At 45.3% G+C, this 25,074-nt stretch overlaps 1 protein-coding gene across 3 annotated transcripts in view; it reads right to left on the bottom strand.

The window, feature by feature from the left end:
- Nucleotides 1-11,432: 11,432 nt before the first annotated feature.
- Nucleotides 11,433-25,074, bottom strand: part of LOC118387936 (zinc finger protein 462-like) — a 90,950-nt gene continuing 77,308 nt past the window's right edge. For all 3 annotated transcript variants that reach the window (XM_035776787.2, XM_035776786.2, XM_035776785.2), the window contains 6 exons: nt 18,017-18,281; nt 17,573-17,709; nt 17,096-17,268; nt 15,723-15,972; nt 15,028-15,157; nt 11,433-14,838 (listed from right to left, as the gene is read on the bottom strand). In XM_035776787.2, the coding sequence (XP_035632680.1) occupies nt 14,610-14,838; nt 15,028-15,157; nt 15,723-15,972; nt 17,096-17,268; nt 17,573-17,709; nt 18,017-18,281 (1,184 nt within the window). In that variant the 3' untranslated portion in view covers nt 11,433-14,609. The remainder of the gene's footprint in view (nt 14,839-15,027; nt 15,158-15,722; nt 15,973-17,095; nt 17,269-17,572; nt 17,710-18,016; nt 18,282-25,074) is intronic.

The raw sequence follows: 25,074 nt of genomic DNA, 5'->3' as shown, positions 1-25,074 counted from the left end.
TCTCATTCCAAAATCATGGGCAATAATATGGAGTTGGTCCCCCATTCGCTACTATAACAGCCTCCACTCTTCTGGGAAGGCTTTCCACTAACTTTAGGAACATTGCTGCGGGGACTTGCTTCCATTTAGCCACAAGAGCATTAATGAGGTCCGGCACTGATTTTAGGCGATTAGGCCTGGCTCGCAGTTTGCGTTCCAATTCATCCCAAAGGTGTTTGTTGGAGTTGAGGTCAGGGCTCTGTGAAAGCCAGTCTAATTCTTCCACCCCAGTCTCGACAAACCATTTCTGTATGGACTTTGCTTTGTGCACAGGGGCATTGTCATTCTGAAACAGGAAAGGGCCTTCCACAAACTGTTGCCACAAAGTTGGAAGCACAGAATCGTCTCAAATGTAAATGTATGCTGTAGCATTGAGATTCCCCTTCACTGGAACTAAGTGGCCGGGGCCGAACCGTGAAAAACAGCTCCAGACCATTATTCCTCCTCCACTAAACTTTACAGTTTTGTTCTCCTGGCATCCACCAAACACAGATTTGTCCATCAGACTGCCAGATGGTAAAGTATCACTACAGAGAACACGTTTCCACTGCTCCAGAGTCTAATGATGGCAGCTTTACACCACTCCAGCCAATACTTGGCATTGTGCATGGTAATCTTAGGCTTGTGTGTGCCTGCTCGGCCATGGAATCCCATCATGAGGCTTCCAATGAACAGTTATTGTGCTGACATTACTTCCAGAGGCAGTTTGGAACTCAGTAATGAGTATCGCAATCAAGGACAGGCGATTTTTATGCGCTACATGCTCACCGGTACCATTCTGTGAGCTTGTGTGGCCTACCTCTTCATGGCTGAGCCATTGTTGCACCTAGATATTTCCACTTCACAATAACAACTCTTACAGTTGACCAGGGCAGCTCTAGCATGGCAGAAATTGTAAGAACTTACTTGTTGGAATGGTGGCTTCCTATGACAGTGCCATGTCAAAAGTCACTGAGCTCTTCAGTAAGTCCATTCTTCTTCAAATGTTTGTCTATGGAGATTGCAGTAGTGTGTGCTCAATTTTATACACCAGTCAGCAACGCATGTGGCTGAAATATCCGAATCCACTCATTTGAAGGGGTGTCCACATACTATTTTATTTATCCCAGTCACAGCCTGTTGTGACTCAGCCTGGGTCTGTAGTGACACGAACCCGGGTCTGTAGTGACGTCTCAAGCACTGGGATGCAGTGCCTTAGACCGCTGTACCACTCGGGAGGCCTTGCCCACATCCTTTTGTATATATAGTGTATTTGTTCACCTTTTGTTAATAAATACTTTTTCTAATTAAAGAACCTTCTAGTTAAAGATCCCCCCCCCCAAATTTTACTAACAGACCCCCCCCCCCCCTCCCTAAATCTGCTGTCTCTCTGAATAGCCCATCTGATTTTCAGAGGACCCTGTCAAGTGAGTGATAATATGTTGGAACTCAATGCCCTTGGCCTGCGGCTGCTGCTCTTTCTTTCTCTCTCTCTCTCTCTCTCTCTCTCTCTCTCTCTCTCTCTCTCTCTCTCTCTCTCTCTCTCTCGCTCTCTCACACACACACACTCTCTCTTGCTTTCTCTCTCTCTAAGTCCCTAGCTCCACTCCTCTAATTCTGCCTGGTCCAGTCACTGGAGAGCAACACACATCAGGCATTCCTTCTACTCCTGTGGGAGAGCTCAATTCTAGCTGCCTGCCATGACTGCTCCTCAGTCTCTCTGTCTCTAGGGGTCGTGAGTCTGCCGTTGTCCCCTCAGAAGTGGTGAGCTTCAGAGATTCCCACATGTCTTGAATATGTTTTTTTAAAGATTATGTTAGAACTGTGAAATAAAGTGCTTCCAAAATAGGTATTAGGAAACACTGAACTGAGAGTAAGACTGAGAGTAAGACTTTGACTTGGATGTACTAAGACAAGAGAGACCCAACTCTAAAGGAGTAACTCACTGACAAGCTACTGTCTTTTAACACTCCAGTACAAGCATATCTTATTCTAAAATGCCTGAGGAGACATCTTTAATTTATATGATTTTTTTTTACATAGGCTTACATTACCCCACTGTTTCTGTATCACAACTGTGTATCCTGTACAGGACTGGTAGTCAAGCATTCCTCTGGGGTTGTGGTTTGGATCAGTTTAACTCAGTTCCCAGTTCTACAGAGTTGATGACCGAGATGTTAGTGGGTAAGTGAGAGAAGCCACCTAGCTAACAATTCTAGGGAGAGGGAACGTTTTTGTAATTTTACCTGTAAATGTTCCCCTAATGTTTGAATGTCCACTTTTCTGTTAGTTAGGGGAACATTAGTCTATGTTAGCAAAAACTTTCTCCGAACCTATTTTAGCATTACAGATAGGAGAACATTCCCTGAATGTCAAACAAAACGTACCCAGAACGTGGTTACCATGTTCTCAGAATATAAGATATTCATGTTCTAGACACATTTAATGAGACGTTGCAAGAACACTCCTATGTCTACTTTTCTGAGGGTTAAGAGAATATTCCATTAACGTCCCACCAGACATACACAGAACATGTCAGTTCTCAGTTCATTTGACTGTTCTCTCATCATTAAATTTGATTAACTTATTTCAGCAATTTAAGGGCTTTCTGCATAGTTGTCTATTGCTGATGGGGAATATTAACCTGTTTTAATTATCAAATCAAATCAAATTTTATTTGTCACATACACATGGTTAGCAGATGTTAATGCGAGTGTAGCGAAATGCTTGTGCTTCTAGTTCCGACAATGCAGTAATAACCAACAAGTAATCTAACTAACAATTCCAAGACTACTGTCTTATACACAGTGTAAGGGGATAAATAATTTGTACATAAAGATATATGCATGAGTGATGGTACAGAGCAGCATAGGCAAGATACAGTAGATGGTATCGAGTACAGTATATACATATGAGATGAGTATGTAAACAAAGTGGCATAGTTAAAGTGGCTAGTGATACATGTATTACATAAGGATGCAGTACATGATATAGAGTACAGTATATACGTATGCATATGAGATGTATAATGTAGGGTATGTAAACATTATATTAGGTAGCATTGTTTAAAGTGGCTAGTGATATATTTTACATCATTTCCCATCAATTCCCATTATTAAAGTAGCTGGAGTTGAGTCAGTGTCAGTGTGTTGGCAACAGCCACTCAATGTTAGTGGTGGCTGTTTAACAGTCTGATGGCCTTGAGATAGAAGCTGTTTTTCAGTCTCTCGGTCCCAGCTTTGATGCACCTGTACTGACCTCGCCTTCTGGATGATAGCGGGGTGAACAGGCAGTGGCTCGGGTGGTTGTTGTCCTTGATGATCTTTATGGCCTTCCTGTAACATCGGGTGGTGAATCGCATCTCTGCATGTCTGGCAGACATATCAGTGTGGATGACGGATCACCACCTCAAGCTGAACCTCGGCAAGACGGAGCTGCTCTTCCTCCCGGGGAAGGACTGCCCGTTCCATGATCTCGCCATCACGGTTGACAACTCCATTGTGTCCTCCTCCCAGAGCGCTAAGAACCTTGGCGTGATCCTGGACAACACCCTGTCGTTCTCAACTAACATCAAGGCGGTGGCCCGTTCCTGTAGGTTCATGCACTACAACATCCGCAGAGTACGACCCTGCCTCACACAGGAAGCGGCGCAGGTCCTAATCCAGGCACTTGTCATCTCCCGTCTGGATTACTGCAACTCGCTGTTGGCTGGGCTCCCTGCCTGTGCCATTAAACCCCTACAACTCATCCAGAACGCCGCAGCCCGTCTGGTGTTCAACCTTCCCAAGTTCTCTCACGTCACCCCGCTCCTCCGCTCTCTCCACTGGCTTCCAGTTGAAGCTCGCATCCGCTACAAGACCATGGTGCTTGCCTACGGAGCTGTGAGGGGAACGGCACCTCAGTACCTCCAGGCTCTGATCAGGCCCTACACCCGAACAAGGGCACTGCGTTCATCCACCTCTGGCCTGCTCGCCTCCCTACCACTGAGGAAGTACAGTTCCCGCTCAGCCCAGTCAAAACTGTTCGCTGCTCTGGCCCCCCAATGGTGGAACAAACTCCCCCACGACGCCAGGACAGCGGAGTCAATCACCACCTTCCGGAGACACCTGAAACCCCACCTCTTTAAGTTTAAGGAATACCTAGGATAGGATAAAGTAATCCTTCTCACCCCCCTTAAAATATTTAGATGCACTATTGTAAAGTGGCTGTTCCACTGGATGTCATAAGGTGAATGCACCAATTTGTAAGTCGCTCTGGATAAGAGCGTCTGCTAAATGACTTAAATGTAAATGTAAATGTGGTGTAGGTGTCCTGGAGGGCAGGTAGTTTGCCCCCGGTGATGCGTTGTGCAGACCTCACTACCCTCTGGAGAGCCTTACGGTTGTGGGCGGAGCAGTTGCCGTACCAGGCGGTGATACAGCCCGCCAGGATGCTCTCGTTTGTGCATCTGTAGAAGTTTGTGAGTGCTTTTGGTGACAAGCTGAATTTCTTCAGCCTCCTGAGGTTGAAGAGGCGCTGCTGCGCCTTCTTCACGATGCTGTCTGTGTGAGTGGACCAATTCAGTTTGTCTGTGATGTGTATGCCGAGGAACTGAAAACTTACTACCCTCTCCACTACTGTTCCATCGATGTGGATAGGGGGGTGTTCCCTCTGCTGTTTCCTGAAGTCCACAATCATCTCCTTAGTTTTGTTGACGTTGAGTGTGAGGTTATTTTCCTGACACCACACTCCGAGGGCCCTCACCTCCTCCCTGTAGGCCGTCTCGTTGTTGTTGGTAATCAAGCCTACCACTGTTGTGTCGTCCGCAAACTTGATGATTGAGTTGGAGGCGTGCATGGCCACGCAGTCGTGGGTGAACAGGGAGTACAGGAGAGGGCTCAGAACGCACCCTTGTGGGGCCCCAGTGTTGAGGATCAGCGGGGTGGAGATGTTGTTGCCTACCCTCACCACCTGGGGGCGGCCCGTCAGGAAGTCCAGTACCCAGTTGCACAGGGCGGGGTCGAGACCCAGGGTCTCGAGCTTGATGACGAGCTTGGAGGGTTCTATGGTGTTGAATGCCGAGCTGTAGTCGATGAACAGCATTCTCACATTAGGTATTCCTCTTGTCCAGATGGGTTAGGGCAGTGTGCAGTGTGGTTGAGATTGCATTGTCTGTGGACCTATTTGGGCGGTAAGCAAATTGGAGTGGGTCTAGGGTGTCAGGTAGGGTGGAGGTGATATGATCCTTGACTAGTCTCTCAAAGCACTTCATGATGACGGAAGTGAGTGCTATGGGGCGGTAGTCGTTTAGCTCAGTTACCTTAGCTTTCTTGGGAACAGGAACAATGGTGGCCCTCTTGAAGCATGTGGGAACAGCAGACTGATATAAGGATTAATTGAATATGTCCGTAAACACACCGGCTGGTCTGCGCATGCTTTGAGGGCGCGGCTGGGGATGCCGTCTGGGCCTGCAGCCTTGCGAGGGTTAACACGTTTAAATGTTTTACTCACCTCGGCTGCAGTGAAGGAGAGTCCGCATGTTTTCGTTGCAGGCCGTGTCAGTGGCACTGTATTGTCCTCAAAGCGGGCAAGAAAGTTATTTAGTCTGCCTGGGAGCAAGACATCCTGGTCCGTGACTGGGCTGGTTTTCTTCTTGTAGTCCGTGATTGACTGTAGACCCTGCCACATACCTCTTGTGTCTGAGCCGTTGAATTGAGATTCTACTTTGTCTCTATACTGACGCTTAGCTTGTTTGATAGCCTTGCTTAGGGAATAGCTGCACTGTTTGTATTCGGTCATGTTACCAGTCACCTTGCCCTGATTAAAAGCAGTGGTTCGCGCTTTCAGTTTCACGCGAATGCTGCCATCAATCCACGGTTTCTGGTTAGGGAATGGTTTAATCGTTGCTATGGGAACGACATCTTCAACGCACGTTCTAATTAACTCGCACACCGAATCAGCGTATTCGTCAATGTTGTTATCTGACGCAATACGAAACATATCCCAGTCCACGTGATGGAAGCAGTCTTGGAGTGTGGAATCAGCTTGGTCGGACCAGCGTTGGACAGACCTCAGCGTGGGAGCTTCTTGTTTTAGTTTCTGTCTGTAGGCAGGGGTCAACAAAATGAAGTCATGGTCAGCTTTTCCGAAAGGAGGGCGGGGCAGGGCCTTATATGCGTCGCGGAAGAGTAACAATGATCCAAGGTTTTCCCGGCCCTGGTTGCGCAATCGATATGCTGATACAATTTAGGGAGTCTTGTTTTCAGATTAGCCTTGTTAAAATCCCCAGCTACAATGAATGCAGCCTCAGGATGTATGGATTCCAGTTTGCAAAGAGTCAAATAAAGTTTGTTCAGAGCCATCGATGTGTCTGCTTGGGGGGGAATATATACGGCTGTGATTATAATCAAAGAGAATTCTCTTGGTAGATAATGCGGTCGATATTTGATTGTGAGGAATTCTAAATCAGGTGAACAGAAGGATTTGAGTTCCTGTATGTTTCTATGATCACACCACGTCTCGTTAGCCATAAGGCATACGCCCCCGCCCCTCTTACCAGAAAGATGTTTGTTTCTGTCGGCACGATGCGTGGAGAAACCCGCTGGCTGCACCGCTTCCGATAGCGTCTCTCCAGTGAGCCATGTTTCCGTGAAGCAAAGAACGTTACAGTCGCTGATGTCCCTCTGGAATGCTACCCTTGCTCGAATTTCATCAACCTTGTTGTCAAGAGACTGGACATTGGCGAGAAGAATGCTAGGGAGTGGTGCACGATGTGCCCTTCTCCGGAGTCTGACCAGAAGGCCGCCTCGTTTCCCTCTTTTACGGAGTCGTTTTTTTGGGTCGCCGCATGGGATCCATTCCATTGTCCTGGCTGAAAGGCAGAACACAGGATCCGCGTCGCGAAAATCATATTCTTGGTCGTACTGATGGTGAGTTGACGCTGATCTTATATTCAGTAGTTCTTCTCGACTGTATGTAATGAAACCTAAGATGACCTGGGGTACTAATGTAAGAAATAACACGTAAAAAAAAACAAAAGACTGCATAGTTTCCTAGGAACGCGAAGCGAGGCGGCCATCTCTGTCGGCGCCGGAATGACTATAATCAATAAAAGTTGTCTTTTTTGTGTACTTTTAACAGAGCTGAGATCTACTTTGGAGTGTTTTCACCCTATTGCTTACAGCCTTACACCTATCAGATCTACAAAATGCTTCGTAAACAACAGGTGTAGACTAACAGTGAAATGCTTACTTCCCAACAATGCAGATTAAAATAAAAAATATATATATATATATATAAATATATATAATATATATATATATATATTAATTGAGGTAGATATGTACATATAGGTAGGGATAAAGTGACTAGGCAATGGGATAGATAATAAACAGTAACAGCAACCTATGTGATAAGTCAAAAGATCTAGTGCAAAAAGGGTCAATGCAGATTGTTCTGGGTAGCTATTGGTTAGCTATTTAACTAACTATGTAGCAGTCTTATAGCTTGGGGGTAGAAGCTGTTCAGGGTCCTGTTGTTTCCAGCCTTGGTGCATCGGTACCGCTTGCCGTGCGGTAGCAGAGAGAACACTCTATGACTTGGGTGGCTGGAGTCTTTGACAATTTTTAGGGCCTTCCTCGGACACTGCCTGTTATAGAGGTCCTGGTTGACAGGGATATACTGATAAACTACCCTCTGTGGCGCCTTGCGGTCAGATGCCAAGCAGTTGCCATACCAAGCGGTGATGCAGCCAGTCAAGATACTCTTAATGGTGCAGCTGTAGGACTTTTTGAGGATCTGAGGGCCCATGCCAAATCTTTCCAGCCTCCGAAGGGGAAAGAGGAGTTGGGGTACCCTCTTCACGACTGTGTTGATGTGTGTGGACCGTGATAGTTCCTTAGTGATGTGGACACAGAGGAACTTGAAGCTCTCGACAAGTGCCTAGGGAGGTGGGATTAGGGTTTCTTCTGGACAGGGCCTAACTATACACGCCCAATAAGTACATGTCCTAGGGATATCCCTTATTGGGACAGTGGTTAGGGTGTCCTTCATTGATGCTGATGGCCTAGGTTTGAGACCCGCTAGGGGATTTGCTGTACTCTCACATTCTTAGCAAATCATGTTAAAAGGGCCTGCACTTCCTAATTTGGCATTGTTATGGATTTGGTTCATTAAGAAATTCTAGCAACCATTCCAACATGAGTTGGTTTCAGGTTGTGGTTTGATATGGGTGTTTTGTGTGTGTGTTCACAAGTGGGAAGAGTTGGAGAAATTATTTTGCCAATTAGCTTCAGCCGGCTGGTGTACACTGTGGCAAAGTTTGACTTTGGATAGCCTGCCTCAGGGGCTAGTTAGGGACCGTCAATAAATTACACAATGTAAATTAGACAATATTTTCATGTTGCACACCTTTTAGTTTTCTCATGAAATCCTTTCAATATATGTATATGAATTTCTACAAGTTATAGTTGGTTTGAGGTTTTTAAGTAATTGAAACCTGGAGCTATTGGAATTTTAACATATTGTCCCATGTACATTGTGTAATTTATAGATGCCAGCTGTGAGCATGTGGGTAGGATTGAAGCAAACCCAACCTTCATTTATGTTGTGATGCAGTCACAACCACAAGTCTCACAATCTCTGTTTTGGATAAGACTGACTTTATGACAAAATGTAACAAATGTACACTTTGTAGTACATTTTGACAGTAGAATAAATGTTTCGGACTCATATCGATGCCACATAGGCTGTTTTCAAAATTATACGTTTTTAGGGGAATTTGCTCTTTAATGTCATTATTTGGCAACAGTTACACAACACACCTATCTCATCTAATAAAATTAGTTTCTCATTGAAAGATGGGAATCCATAGGATTTCCCCTTGAGCACGAATTATGACCACATTCAATTATCAGTATTTATTGATTGTATATAGCTGAGCATCTCGAAAGAGAACACTATCGTCTTTTTGAAATCTAACACCACATATTTCATGTAGAACAAACATGTGTCATTGAGAAATGAATTGTAATTAGGTCAGATAGGTGTGTTTTAACTGTTGCCAAATAATTACATTAAGATTGCTAAAAATGTGAGAGTAGGGTGACCTCCCGAGCCAGTCTGAAACTCAGGCCACCAGCACCAATGACTAATGCCTGAATCACTGTCCCAATAAGGGATATACGGTATCGAGAGCAAATCAAATCAAATCCAATTTTATTTGTCACATACACATGGTTAGCCGATGTTAATGCGAGTGTAGCGAAATGCATGTGCCTATTGGGCTAGTATAGTTATAGTTCATTGACTTGGCAACAGTAACAGGGATTGATGTGTATGGGGGTTCTTTGGGACAATCAGGCGATGTCCTGACAACTGATACACAGAAGTGTTCTCGCAAAGTTACTATGAAACGTGTCAAGAACGTTAATACCTTGTATTCTGAGAACATGGCATCCAAGTTCTGTGTATGTTTTGTGGGACGTTGATGGAATATTCTCCTAACCCACAGAAAACTGGACACATTACTGTTCTTGCAGCGTTCCCATGAAACATGTCTAGAACATTCATATCTTAAAAAATCTCTCTCTATTTTTTTTCTCCCCAATCGGTAGCTACAGTCAACTCCGACGGACTCAGGAAAGGCGAAGGTCGAGAGCCATGCGTCCTCCGAAATACGACCCAACCAAGCCGCACTGCTTCTTGACACAATGTCCGCTTAACCCGGAAGACAGCCACACCAATGTGTCGGAGGAAACACCATACACCTGGCGACCGTGTCAGCGTGCATGCGCCCAGCCCGCCACAGGAGTCGCTAGAGTGTGATGGGACAAGGACATGCCTGCTGGCCAAACCCTCCCCTAACCCGGACGCTGGGCCAATTGTGCGCTGCCCCATGGGTCTTCAGGTCGCAGCCTGCTGCAAAAGAAGCCTGGACTCGAACCAGGATCTCTTGTGGCACAGCTAGCAACTGCTATACAGTGCCTTAGACCACTGCGCCACTCGGGAGGCCTCATATCTTAAATTGTGAGAACATGGTAACAATGTTCTGGGTAAGTTCTATTTAACATTAAGGCAATGGTCTCTTGGAAACATTCCTTGCACCTCACAGGAACATTCTTATGCAAACCTTAGTTAATTAAGGGAACATTTTCTAAAGTTGTGGGAACGTGTTGTTAGCTGGGCAGGTGGAAGGGTGGAACATAGAATCATGGACCACTGGGATGTCTTCTCACTCCGTAGCTATTTCCTGTGGACAAGCTGTTGTGACTATTATGAGCTGCTCTGAGGACTCTCTCTCCGTGGCAACCATCCAACAGGACTGCCTGTATAGAGAGAGGACGGTAAAATGAACAAGTTGTAGAGTAGGGACTGACATTGGCATGGTAGTTCATCTAAAGGGTTCATAAAAACTCCTATGAAATCTTCATAAAAGATCTTCGCTCGTATCGAGACGTCACTCTTATATCGATTATCACGATCAGATTGATTAGGTCACGACAGTTTAATCTTTGACAGTGAAAGTAAACCATAGCTGTTTTAACCAGACATCCTACTAGGGAGTTCTAGAACTACCCTGCCCTAGGACAGTTCATCTCTCTGGTAGCTACAGAACGGACAGTTGTCTGTATCCTTTTTCTCTTCTCTGGCCACTTTCTCAGATCTATGGACAGATGAGGAGGGAGTCCCAGCTGTGAATATAGCCTGGATTGGTCCGCTGGTTTCACAGTCTACCGAATGTTTGTCACATAATTTAAAAAAAAATCTGTGACTGACGGGAGAGACAAAGGATTATGCAAATAAAAATGGCACCCTATCCCCTACATAGTGCACTACTTTGGACCAGAGCCCTATGGGTCCCGGTCCAAAGTAGTGCACTATATAGGGAATAGGGTGCCATTTGGGATGGCTTCTCCTTTGAACTTTCTCTTTGTCCTCTGCCACCAAGGGATGGGTGCATCACTCCACTAACAGACGATTGAAGATGCATAAAGACATTTGATCTAACAGAAGATTGCCACCGTCTATGACAGACACATTCAAACAAGCCGCATTGTAGGACGACAACTGCAGCAAGCAAACGTATTTGATATTTATCCATTTCTCATTCTCTGGAATCATCCAAAAATGATTATTATTACACTAACAAATGATTAGCAACCATGAGGGATGGGATGAGTAATAAATAATACATAATGAATTAAGGATAACAATTGTTTGCATAGCAGTGATTGTGAAACACTTTTTGTATGATTTCATCTTCGAGAATCTCATCCATTCTGTCCTTGAAAGCAGGCATTGATGTTTGTAATCTGCTTTCTTGGAAGCTTGCTTTCGCTTCGAGCATTACAATTCATGACAGCTATTGGGGAAAGGCATACTAATAGATTTGGCCTGTACAAAGAATTGTTTTTGGAGTGTCAGTAACCTGAAACAATGGTTTAGTTTAGTTTATTAGGATCCACATTAGCTACTGCTCATACAGTAGTTACTCTTCCTGGGGTCCACATAAAACATACAAATACATTACAAAGTACAGAACAGTTATAGACAAGAACAACATAAAATATTACATTCAATTCAAAATAAAAAATTATTACGCGGATTGACCTGCGATTTCTGGGAATTTGTGACAGAGACACATAAAACAGCTATATCCGATTGGAAACAACAAACAGAACGCAACTATAGTCCCTGACATCAACAACAACTACAGAGTACCGTTATCTGATAACTTTATTAACAAGTTAAAAAAAGACAATGAGTTACAATATTTACAGAATATCCAGAGATAAAATGGAATACAATTGTAAACAATCATTCTAGGTAATATCACAACCCACCATCAGGAATCAGATTTTCACAGGAGAAAGGCAAGATGGAGAATCTAAGGTAGTCAAACAATGGAGAACAGTCTGAAGAGAAGAAGAGAAGAGAAACATCATGGAAACAAACTAAATATATACATACAAGTATCCAGTGTGCTATGACGAGCAGGGGTTCAATTGGGATGCGGGAGGAAGGGGTGAGACCAACAAAGTCTCATCACCTTATTGTACAGTGAGACACTGAATACAGTGAGTATTTAACAGATGTCTATTCAAAATGGACAATGGAAAAGCAACCAATTTGGGATACAGAGAGACAGGACAGTTCCAACCACCTTACAAAATCCCAAATTAACCCCACTTCAAAAAAGCTTATTTCCTCAAACAAACGTTTCTCTATTGGGTTCATGTTTAAAAAGCTAAGCTAGTCCTTTTAAAGGAGGAGGGGTAAAAGATTCAGCACCAAATCACCCCCATGTTGTTGTTCTTAAAGGTACAAAATAAAAGAAGACATATTTCTTATCAACCAGACGTTGTACAACAGCTTATTATAACGTTTTGATTTGGGAGTCTGAAAAACAGCTCACTCCACAAAGGTTTTCATGTTTTTACTTGATCTATTTTTGTTTATTTGTTTCATATGAGACCAACACCTAAAAGGAAAAAGGTAAACATTTCCTTTCTGAAACACCACAGTTTCAAACACTTGACAAGTAGTTTGTTTTTCTATACACAACTGCATATCACATATGTACATGCATGACTCTCAGAATGCACCCTATAGGGGACTAGGATTTTACCAGAGCCATATATACATGTATTTATGTCTCTGGGTTCCAACCCCCTTTGCAACAATGATTCGTTACTCAAGAAAGAACATTGTAGCAAACATAGCCAGCTAAATATTTTGGTACCAAGAGCACATTTCCATTTTTGTTTTGTTTTTGCGTTTCTCCTTTGATGACTCAAAGGAGTCATAGTACAGATACACTGTCAATCACTTTGTATTGGTTTGTATCGGTTCCAACCAACCAGTGTTGGAAGGAAAGCATTTATATTGACGAAGCTTGAGATAATTGCTATTCATTATTCTAATAAGGCTTTGGGGTATTTGAGCAGCAACTTCTAACATATACAATCTCTGCCTTATTTGTCAAAACAGCGTAGTCTAAAAAGCATACAGGAGACCAGACTTCAGAATCATCTTCACACACAATAATAGAACACAGCACTGTACACTGCAAAATGTAAGTTAAACACCTAAGTGTTGTACTTTCACATGGCTGGTCAGTCACGTTTTATAATCCGTTTCTCTAGCGTACTTACACGTTCTCTTATAAATGCTGTCACAATTATCTGTTGATGAGGTGAATTATCTGCTTGCATCATGCCATTTCCCCCATGTGTAATGTCAGAAAGAGAAACTATAGCTTCAGGATGTACAGCATTCCCTCTATGTTCTTCTGACATTGATGACAAGCACTGTGTCACAGACGACAGTGTAGGTTTTACAACAACATCTGACTTGTTATTGATAAACAAAAATAACAAGGAAACCAATCAATGGCACAATAATAAACATTATTGATTCAACTGCTGGTTATCATGTTGTGGGGACACTTGTGTCAGTTCACTTTCAAATTTACAACTGTCAGAGGATGGACAAAAGACAAAAGCTGTATTAAAGAGTGGAAGTGCTGGGAATGCCTAAGGCCGAAGGCATATTTATCATATTCAAGGGTACTACAGTATATAACAATTTGCTATATATAAACTTTGGGGCAAAAGTCGAGTCAATATTCTAAAAATGTAACAAATCAAAGTTTGAAATATACTATAGACAAATAAGGTGCAACTATTCCTCAAGGAATTATTCTACTTGATTAATAACACAAGGCTAAAAATAAAAAGGTTAACTAATGTAAAGTTACCATCCGGGTCAAATCACAGAAACCGTTCTACCGTGTGGTTTTACAGCTAGTATGGATGGGGAGGAGAGTGACAGCTGAGAAGATCGATCTAGGATCAGGTCCCCCATGTCCATATAATCATATTCAGTTTGATCTAAAAGGCAAAACAGCTCTCCTACTCTGAAATGTTTTATGAATACAGGCCCAGATGAGTCATCTCTCACACACGGCCTGTCCCTCAATATTACAACACTAGATGATGGGATTATAAGTATATTAGGATCTTGTTGGTAGCAGTGAGGTTAAAAGGGCGTCAGGGAACTGAATGTGGTAGCTCATACAGTAGGTTATCTACATTTATAGAATCCCTCATTTGGAACTTCCAAGGGGTCAGTATATCTACGTATATATAAAAAGAAAATTCCCCCAACATTTCTTCCCACAATTTCAAACACGTTTTTGGGAAATGTGACCCACTCTTTCCTTCTACAAAATATTGTAGTTAGTAGACATGATCTCGGACTTTAAACTGTAGAAACTGCAGATTTGACCATAATGTGTGCTTTACAGTAACATTCACTATTGGTTACCAATATATTAACATCTGTCCTACGGGACCATTGACTCATTTTAAGGTTCAGCCATTTAAAAAATGTAGGATGTAACACAACCTATAGTTTCCAATATGTAACACTTAAAATCTAACAGTACTCCAAAAGGTGACAATTCTTTTTTGTTTCCATAATTTTCTTTTCTTTCTTTAGCAGCCTATTTTTGATACCCAACCCAATATCAATACAACCTAATGTATAGTCTCTAGCAAAGTGACTACAATGTTAGGCCCCAGTACTCTTCTCTTCCATCTTCTTATATGTCATTTTTTGGTTTCAAGCATTTCTTTGTTGTCTTCCTCATTCAGATTGTTACTACTCTGTAATAGGTCGGAGGCATATTCTTTCCCCACTTCCATGCCGTTGCTAGATAGGTCCAATCCTCTGTCCGTCATCGTCCCAATGGTCGACGAGCCAATAGAAGGCAGAGCTGAGGCTGATGCGTCTATTGCGGGGGTGGTGCTAGTGTCTGTTCTGCTGTTGGTAACAGTCCTGTATTATGATGAGAGGGGGAAAGGTCAATGTCCATTACCACAGGAGAATATTGGGGGAAAACATGCAGAAGAAAGAGGAAGGGAGGAAGAGGGGTAAGGAGAGAGAGATGGGGAGGGAGGGAGAAAGTATGTGAGTGAGGCAGAAGGAGAGACGGAGGTAGGAAGAGAGAGAGAGAAAGAGACTTACATGCCGTGTCGGAGGACGTGCCGTTCCCACTCTATGCTGTTAGTGAAGCAGCGACCACAGAACTCACAGGGGAAGCGCTTCTCAGCGGAGGCAGTCACACTGCTGCTGCTGGGGGAAACTACTGGGACGTCTGGGGAACAGACAGAGATCAGCATGATGAGAGGGGCGTATGATATGATATCAGCCCATACAGATACAGCAGAGACCCAGTCATGTCAGATTACAAGGCTTGAGTGAATCCCATTTAAATTCAGGAAGTAACTGAATTGGAATTTCTGAATTGACTGCATTGAAATGGGACTGAGCCCAAACCTTTTGGTAGCAGCCAACAGAGATGCAATTTGGCATTGTTAGTCATATTGTTAGTAGTAAGTAAGTAGGCTTGCATGAGCCTTGGCTTGTGCGAGCCAGAATGGCTCATAGGGAAGGAAACTATCTTCTGTTTCTGTAGCGAGAGGCAGCTTTATGTACAAGTACACCCCCTGGACAGGACCCTAGTCTATCGCAGGGCCTTACCCACAATATATCTCCTTAATGCTGAGTTCCAAATGGAGAAGCATCAGGTCCCATTTTTACAGTATTTGGTATGGCTCGGCCAGGGATTGAACTCACAACCTTCCAATCTCAGGGCGGACACTAACCACAAGGCCACTGAGTTGTTAGTCATATCAATAATGATGAAGATCCTTGTTAACCTTTTGGAGCTGGCTTTTCTGCCTCTGCCTCTTCCTCCTCAATCCTCTTCTCCTCCTCCTCCTCCTTCTGCTCTAGCTCTTCATCTATACTCTCCTCCATCTCCACTTCATCCTCCACAATCTCTTCCTCCATCACTCCTAATCCATCCTCCTCCATCGCCTCTTCCTCCTCGGCACTACTGTTCCTCTCCTTTATAGCATCCAGCTGATCCAGGTTGACCTGCCCCATCAACTCAAAGTTACGGATCACCTGATCAACAAAAAAAGACAAGAGGTATGATTGATTGATTAATTAATAATAGATTAATCAGTATGATCAGTGTTGCAGTGGAAGGTAAACACCTTGAGAGTAAAAGTGCATTGAAAGTATAGGAAGTGTTACTTTATTCCCCGTGAATGGCAGTTTCTTTTCCCCCCACTACATCACTGAGTATGAAGACCCCATTGGGTATTACTGGAACTGATACAACAAATTCTGGTTGTGAACAGGTTGTAATGAAGTCATTTCAATCTGCTGCCCAATGGGACTGTCTCTGAATACACATTCTACAGGCAGTTCAAGTTGCTCATGTTTAGTGGTACTGTATATAATGCTATTATTCAACAAGAAGTACATTTTTATTTTACAATCTATGAGCACTCCACCACACACTATGATTGACAGGTATCGTGTCAGAAAGAGTTGCTGTAATTGGCCAACAATGAGCACACAGTAAGAGTAACTTCTCTCTTCCTTCCCTTGAAAGGGAGCAAGCACTGCTGTCTCCGTCTGTGCCCCTTTTAAGTTTAATGTATACTTCAACCTCATGAAATGCCATGTGACCTCGCTCAGCATCTCATGCATTATCCCCATTATGGGACTAAGGGAAATGAAACCTATTATTTGTGATATGCACTCAGAATAGATAGCAGGCAGCTTCTTCCTACCAAGCATATGTGTGTGGGATTTGAATAATCTGGCATGATCTACTTTGTATGACTACAGATCCTTTTATCGGTGAGCACATTTGATCTGCATGTCATGGAGATATCATGATACAGTACTGAAATAACTCAGAACTTATTAGACACTGATGTTAAAAACACTAAAGACCAATTGAAGCCATTGTTTTACAATCAAGGTATCCAAGCCTTTTGGGTTTTCATCTCTGAGGTTAAGGTGTGCCAAAACGGAACTGTATACAAGTTGACGCGACCTCGTCTCAGGGCGACATCCTTGAAAACTGCCTGCTTTAAACAGTAAGTAGGTCATTTTGGATCATTTTCTTTTAAAGCCGACCCATCCTACCAAATGCTAGCTCTCCAGGTACTTGTATTAAAACAGCTGTAGGTTTGAGCCAGGGTGCATGCTGGGACTTGTAGTTCTGACCTACCTTGTGCTCCTCTCGGAGATGTGTCTCCAGCTGGTAGCGCTGCCTGCTGTCGTAGTAGCACAGCTGGCACTGGTAGGGTTTCATCTCATTGTGCTTGGTGAGGTGCAACTCCGCGCCGGCCAGGTGGCGAGACAGCTTGTAGCGAGACACTTCCAGGGGCACCACACGCTCCTCTGGGGTAGGGAAGAAGGGGGTAGAGGGAGGGAGTGAGGGAGGGGGAGAGAGAAAGAGATAAATATTGTGTCAACAGCATCATAGCACCTCCAACTGTGAAGATGTAACTTAATAAGTATAGCTAATCATTTTGGTGTGCGACAATACGGCGCGATGTCAAGCACTAAAATACTAGTACAGCTTTGACTTTTAGGGAGACTCAATGAGCTCCTTCCACCTGGCACTAACAGTTATTTCCTCTAAATTGTCTTAACAATATTTGAGCACATAAAACAAGTAATCACAGGTTTTGTCTTGGCTTACCCCTGTGCAGGACGATGTGGTCGATCATATTGCTCTTGTATTTGGTGTGGTAGAGACAGAGGGGACAGCGTAGGTCTTTGGGACCCTCCTCAGGAACCACAGTGTGTCCTGCTTCCACATGCATGGTGAATGTCGACCTGAGAAGAACAGAATAGATCTAGTGAGGCCGAATGGACATAAGAAAAAACAACCCACAACTCAGTTGTCAACCAACCATCATAAAAAGAAGAAAAGGAAGACATAGGCTCTTTCCCAATTTGTCTCTCCGTGATTTCGTACGTCCACTCTCTTCTTCACTTTCTCAAAATGCTTTGGAGGAGAAGGTCCGAAATGAGGGACCTTGGATCCTCTCCTCCAATGCGGTTTGAGAAAATGGAAAGAGGACGTGATTGAAATTGAAAAAGAGACCATCTTATGTTGTCACAGTAACATTCATTTCCTTACTTGGAGCAGGTGAAGAAGGAGCAGTCTTTGCACTTGAACAGTTTCTTGCCTCCGTGTCGGTCTCTGTAGTGGCGTCTCAGGCTCTGCATGTATCCCGAACTGAACTCACAGAACTCACAGGTCAGGATGCCGTCCGGCCGGGGGTCAGAGCTCACAGCCTGGGGCCGGGCGGTAGGGCTAGAGGATGTCACATGACTACGAGACGCCACCTGGTAGTGACTGAGCTGCCGCCTCACGTCCACTGTCTCATGCATGTACCCAGCACCTGAGAGAGAGAAGTGTGTCACTGTCAATATTGACAGTTCTGTAAGTCGCTTTGGAAAAAGTGTCTGCTAAATACTAATATCATAAAATGTTGAGGTCGGAAGTTAACATACACTTAGGTTGGAGTCATTAAAACTCGTTTTTCAACCACTCCACAAATTTCTTGTTAACAAACTGTAGTTTTGGCAAGTCGGTTAGGATTTACTTTGTGCATGACACAAGTAATTCTTCCAACAATTGTTTACAGACGGGTTATTTCACTTATTATTCACTGTATCACAATTCCACTGGGTCAGAAGTTTACATACACTAAGTTGACTGTGCCTTGAAACAGCTTGGAAAATTCCAGAAAATGATGTCATGGCTTTAGAAGCTTGTGATAGGCTGTATTTCAAGGCCTGCCTTCAAACTCAGTGCCTCTTTGCTTGACATCATGGGAAAAACAAAATAAATCAGCCAAGACCTCAGAAAAAAAATTGTAGACCTCCACAAGTCTGGTTCATTCTTGGGAGCAATTTCCAAATTTCCATTAGTATTATTGTTTGTACAGATGAACGCGGTACCTTCAGGTGTTTGGAAATGGCTCCCAACGATGAACCAGACTTGTGGAGGTCTACCATTTTTTTCCTGAGGTCTTGGCTGATTTCTTTTGTCCCATAAACATCATGGGACCACGCAGCCGTCATACCGCTAAGGAAGGAGGCGCGTTCTGTCTCCTAGAGATGAACGTACTTTGGTGCGAAAAGTGCAAATCAACCCCAGAACAACAACAAAGGACCTTGTGAAGATGTTGGAGGAAACAGGTACACAAGTATCTATATCCACAGTAAAATGAGTCCTATGACGACACAACCTGAAAAACCGCTCAGCAAGGAGGAAGCCACTGCTCCAAAACTGCCATAAAAAAGTCAGACTACGGTTTGCAACTGCACATGGGGACAAAGATCATACTTTTTGGAGAAATGTCCTCTGGTCTGATGAAACAAAAAATGGAACTGTTTGGCCATAATGACCATTGTTATGTTTGGAGGAAAAAGGGGGAGGCTTGCAAGCCTAAGAACACCATCTCAACCATGAAGCACGGGGGTGGCAGCATCATGTTGTGGGGGTGCTTTGTTGCAGGAGGAACTGGTGCACTTCACAATATAGATGGCGTCATGAGGGAGGAAAATTATGTGGATATATTGAAGCAACATCTCAAGACATCAGTCAGGAAGTTAAAGCTCGGTCGCAAATGTGTCTTCCAAATGGACAATGACCCCAAGCATACTTCCAAAGTTGTGGCAAAAAGGACAACAAAGTCAAGCTATTGAAGTGGCCATCACAAAGCCCTGACCTCAGTCCAATGGAGAATTTGTGGGCAGAACTGAAAAAGCGTATGCGAGCAAGGAGGCCTACAAAACTGACTCAGTTACACCAGCTCTGTCAGGAGGAACGGGCCAAAATTCACCCAACTTATTGTGGGAAGCTTGTGGAAGGCTACCCGAAACGTTTGACCCATGTTAAACAATTGAAAGGCAATGCTACCAAATACTAATTGAGTGTATGTCAGGACCCGGTTACGAACCCGGGTCTCCGGAGTGAGAAACAGTCACTTAACCAACTGAGCCACGAATAGTCGGCAGAACCCAGAAGATGAGGCAGACACAGCAGTACTTGAGACGGTGTATTTAATGAAGTAAAAAGTGAAGTTCTTCAGGAAAACATGTAACTCCACAACCTCAAAAGGAATTCCACAAGAACAAAGGTAATCCTCCAAGACAAAAGGTAAATCCACAAGGTGGAAGGTATAGCACAAAAAAAGCCTCAAAAGATACTCAAAAAAAAAAAAAACAAACAAGAACAAAAACAGAATTCCACAAGAGAGTCCACCGGGAACAACAAGAGTTCACAGAGTACTAGGGCTGGGTGCTAACATACAAACACAGAGCACAGAACTGAGGAAAACAAAGGGTTTAAATACAATCAGGGGAAACGAGGCACAGGTGCAAATAATAATGGGGATCAAGGGAAAACAAAAAGGTCAAAAGGCACAATGGGGGCATCTAGTGACCAAAAACCGGAACAACCCTGGCCAAATCCTGACAGAATCCCCCCTAGGAACGGCTCCTGACGTTCCTACCAGCTCTCTCAGGGTGGAGGGCCCTGAACTGACGAATGAGGTCAGGGTCCAGTATGTCTTTGGCAGGAACCCAGGAGAGCTCCTCGGGACTGTAGCCTTCCCAGTCCACCAGATACTGCCAGGACCGCTGCACCCAGCGGGAATCCAGTATCCGATGGACGGTATAAGCCGGCTGGCCTCCAATGACACGAGGCGGAGGGGGAGGTCTGTCTGCGGGACAAGGGGAGAAAAACAACAGGTTTTAATAAGGAAATGTGAAACGTGGGATTAATCTTAAGGGATCTGGGTAAGTGTAGGCGATAAGAAACTGGGTTAACTCTCCTGGCAACCTTAAAGGGACCGATGTATTTTTGGGACAGCCTGCGAGACTCCACCCGTAGTGGTAAGTCTCTTGTGGAGAGCCAGACTCTCTGGCCAGGGCGCAGGGTAGGCCCGGGACGGCGACGTCTGTTGGCTTGTTGTTGGTACCTCTGTGAGGAACGCATAAGATTAAGACGGGTCTTCCTCCACATAAGCCGACAGCGTCTGACGAACTTCAAGGCTGAAGGCACTCTGACTTCTGCCTCCTGGTCCGGAACAATGGAGGGGCATAGCCAAACTGACACTGCGTGGGGACATACCAGTGGAGGAGGAGCGCAAGGTGTTGTGCGCGTATTCGGCCCAAACAATGAAGGACGACCATGTGGACGGGTTGTTACGAGTCATACATCGGAGGGTGGTTTCCAGCTCTTGATTCATCCTCTCTGTTTGGCCGTTGACTCGGATGGTACCCTGAAGATATACTGGCAGAAGCCCCCATGAGTTGGCAGAAGGCCTTCCAAAACCTAGAGGCGAACTGGGGACCTCTGTCAGAAACCATATCTTGAGGAATGCCGAAGACTCGGAACACATGATTAATTACCAACTCAGCCATTTCCTTGGCAGAAGCTAACTTAGTCAGAGGGACGAACCTGGCCGCCTTAGAAAACCTGTCGATTATGACTAGGATAGTAGTATTGCCATGGGATGGAGGAAGGCCAGTAATAAAGTCCAACGAGATATGGGACCAGGGTCTGTGGGGAACAGGTAAAGGGTGAAGGAGTCCTTGCGGGCGGAGGTGAGAAGATTTGCCCTGGCAGCACACGGGGTAGGCATTGACGAAAGTGGCAACGTCTTCTCTTATGGTAGGCCACTAGAACTTACGCTGGATGAACTCCAAGGTGCGACCTACGCCCGGGTGACAGGTGAGGCGAGAGGAGTGCCCCCACAGAAGGACCTGAGTCCTCACTGCCTTGGGGACAAACAACCGATTGGCAGGACCTCCTTTCGGGTCCGGTTCAATAGCTTGAGCTCGTCTCACGGTATCCTCAACTTGCCACGAGATCGGAGCCACGATCTTAGCAGCAGGAAGGACAGGCATGTCCGTGTCATCTCGAATGGCAGGAGCGTAGACTCGGGACAGGGCATCCGGTTTGAGATTCTTCGACCCGGGCCGATAGGTGAGGATAAACTGGAATCGATTGAAGAAAAGAGACCATCTAGCTTGTCTAGAGTTCAACCGCTTCGCCTGCTGGATATACTCCAGATTTTTGTGGTCCGTAAGCACTTGAAACGGGTGAGAAGCCCCCTCGAGCCAGTGTCTCCATTCCTTCAATGCCATCTTAACCACTAGGAGTTCACGATCCCCCACATCGTAGTTCCTCTCAGCCGGGGTAAGCCGGTGTGAGAAGAAAGCGCACGGATGAAGCTTCTTGTCTTCACCCCTCTGAGACAGGACAGCTCCAACACCAACCTCTGAGGCGTCTACCTCCACCACAAACGGTTCATCCGTAGTCGGTAGTATCAGGATGGGAGCAGAGAGGACGCGCTGCTTGAGTCCTTGGAAGGCCGTCTCAGCTTCTCTTCCCCACAAAAACCTTGCATTGCCACCCTTGGTTAAAGCTGAGAGAGGGGCTGCCACCAAGCTGAAGTTCTTGATGAACTTGCGGTAAAAGTTAGTGAAGCCCAGGAAACGCTGAACTTCCTTAACGGATTTGGGGTGGGCCAATCCGCCACCGCCTCTACCTTCCTGGGGTCCATTTGGACTCGACCGGGTTCCACTACAAATCCCAGGAATTGTACTCGGGATGAATGGAATTCACATTTTCCGGCTTAACGTACAGATGGCTGTCTAGGAGGCGTTTGAGTACTTGTCTGACATGCTTTGTGTGTACTTGAAGAGAGCTCGAAAAGATGAGGATGTCATCCAAGTAAACAAACACAAATATGTTAAGCATATCCCTAAGCACATTGTTTATGAGCGCTTGGAACACCGCTGGGGGGCGTTGGTCAGGCCGAAGGGCATCACCAAGTATTCATAGTGACCAGTAGGCGTGTTGAAAGCGGTCTTCCACTCGTCACCAGGTCTGATCCGCACAAGATGATATGCGTTCCGCAGGTCAAGCTTAGTGAAAACAACTGCTTCCTGGAGCAGCTCGAAGGCTGTGGCCATAAGGGGTAGCGGGTAACGGTTACGGACGGTTATGGCATTGAGTCCCCGGTAGTCGATGCAAGGACGTAATCCACCGTCTTTCTTGGCCACAAAGAAAAACCCTGCTCCCGTCGGGAGGTGGATGGACGCATGAGGCCTGCTTCCAGAGTGTCCTTGATGTAGGTATCCATAGCAGCTCGTTCGGGTGGAGATAGGGAAAAGATCCGACCCCTGGGGGCAAGTGCCCGGAAACAGTTCGATGGGGCAATCATAAGGTCTATGGGGTGGTAGCATGGTGGCCCTCTGTTTGCTAAATACCAGTTTGAGATCATGGTAACACTCGGGAACTCGGGTCAGGTCGATGGATTCTAAAGACTCGGGAGTAGAACTCGGGGAATTAGGGAAAATACAAGTAGCTTGGCACGTAGGACCCCACTGCTTGATAGTGCCCACAGACCAGTCGATGTGAGGGTTATGGCTGGGAAGCCAGGGGTATCCAAGGACGTGAGGGAACTCGGAACAGGAGATCAAATGAAAGTTCAGCAATTCCTGGTGTTGTGAAACTGAAAGTCGCAAGGAGGTAGTGACATGAGTGACAAGTCCAGATCCCAAAGGGCTTCCATCCAATGTAGTAACCCTCATGGGGTCACTTAGAGGTTCAGAGGAACGCCATTCTCCTTCGCCCAGACACCATCCATGAAGTTACCTGCGGCTCCAGAGTCTACCAAGGCTTGAAGGTGAAGCTTGTGGTTGTCCCGGGAAAGGATGACTGGAATGAGTAGACGGGAGTTGGACGGATGGGAGGAGGTTATGTTTCCTGTTACCGTTCCCCCGGTCTGTACGGGACAGAGCGTTTCCTGGAGCCTGGGACACGTGGAACGGAAATGGCCTGGTTTGCCGCAATATAGACAGCGTCGCTCCCTCATCCGGCGGTCTCTTTCAGCCTGGGAGATGCGTCCAATCTGCATGGGTTCCGGTGGAGCCAGCGAGGATAAAGGTGGGGACTCGGAGCTGGGACTGATAGGGGCTAGAGGTCTACGGTTGAGTTCTCTCTCTCTCAGACGCTGGTCAATGCGTGAGGCCAACTTGATCAGGGACTCGAGATTGTCCGGTGGTCAGTTCATCTTGGATAGTGTCGGAAAGGCCTTTCAGAAAGCACACCGTGAGCGCCTCGTTGTTCCAGCCACTCGCTGCTGCCACCGTGCGGAACTGGTTGGCATAGTCCGTCACGCTGCGCCGACCTGTTTGGCTGAGTCAGGACCACTGCTTGTGCCTTGAAACACTCATTTGAATTCCTCAGCAAAGGCAGAGTAGCTGGCACAGCAGGAACTATGGGCATCCCACACAGCAGTAGCCCAGGCCAGGGCTTTTCCGACAGCAGGGTGATGATATATGCGATCTTAGACCGGTCGGTGGGGAACGACGAGGGTTGCAGCTCGAAGGAGAGAGAACATTGGGTGAGAAACACTTTACAAGCACTTGGATCACCTGACAACCGTTGGGGAGGTGGAAGACGAGGTTCAGCCAGAGGGTTAACTGCCATGGGTACGTGAATCTGAGGTACTGGGGACGGGAACTGTTGCCGGGGTAAGTCGATCAGATATCTGCTTTATGGAAGTCAGCATCTCCGACAGAAGATGAGAATAAGGCCTCTTGCTGAACCAGGGCAGCTTCGTGGCGTTGGACAGTCTCCTGGTGGTGGCACAGCATGGCAACAAGGTCCTGGGAACTGGCTGCCTCTGGGTTCATTTTTGGCTCTGTGTTTCTGTCAGGACCCGGTTACGAACCCGGGTCTCCGGGTGAGAAACAGTCACTTAACCAACTGAGCCACGAATAGTCGGCAGAACCCAGAAGATGAGGCAGACACAGCAGTACTTGAGACGTGTATTTAATGAATTAAAAAGTGAAGTTCTTCAGGAAAACATGTAACTCCACAACCTCAAAAGGAATTCCATAAGAACAAAGGTAATCCTCCAAGACAAAAGGTAAATCCAGAAGGTGGAAGGTATAGCACAAAAAAGCCTCAAAAGATACTCAAAAAAACAAACAAGAACAAAAACAGAATTCCACAAGAGAGTCCACCGGGAACAACAAGAGTTCACAGAGTACTAGGGCTGGGTGCTAACATACAAACACAGAGCACAGAACTGAGGAAAACAAAGGGTTTAAATACAATCAGGGAAACGAGGCACAGGTGCAAATAATAATGGGGATCAAGGAAAA

Source organism: Oncorhynchus keta, chromosome 9 (genome assembly GCF_023373465.1).
Source record: "Oncorhynchus keta strain PuntledgeMale-10-30-2019 chromosome 9, Oket_V2, whole genome shotgun sequence".
NCBI classification, from domain to species: Eukaryota; Metazoa; Chordata; class Actinopteri; order Salmoniformes; family Salmonidae; genus Oncorhynchus; species Oncorhynchus keta.
Note: the sequence above shows the minus strand (reverse complement) of the source record. Positions and strands in the feature narration are given on the sequence as shown.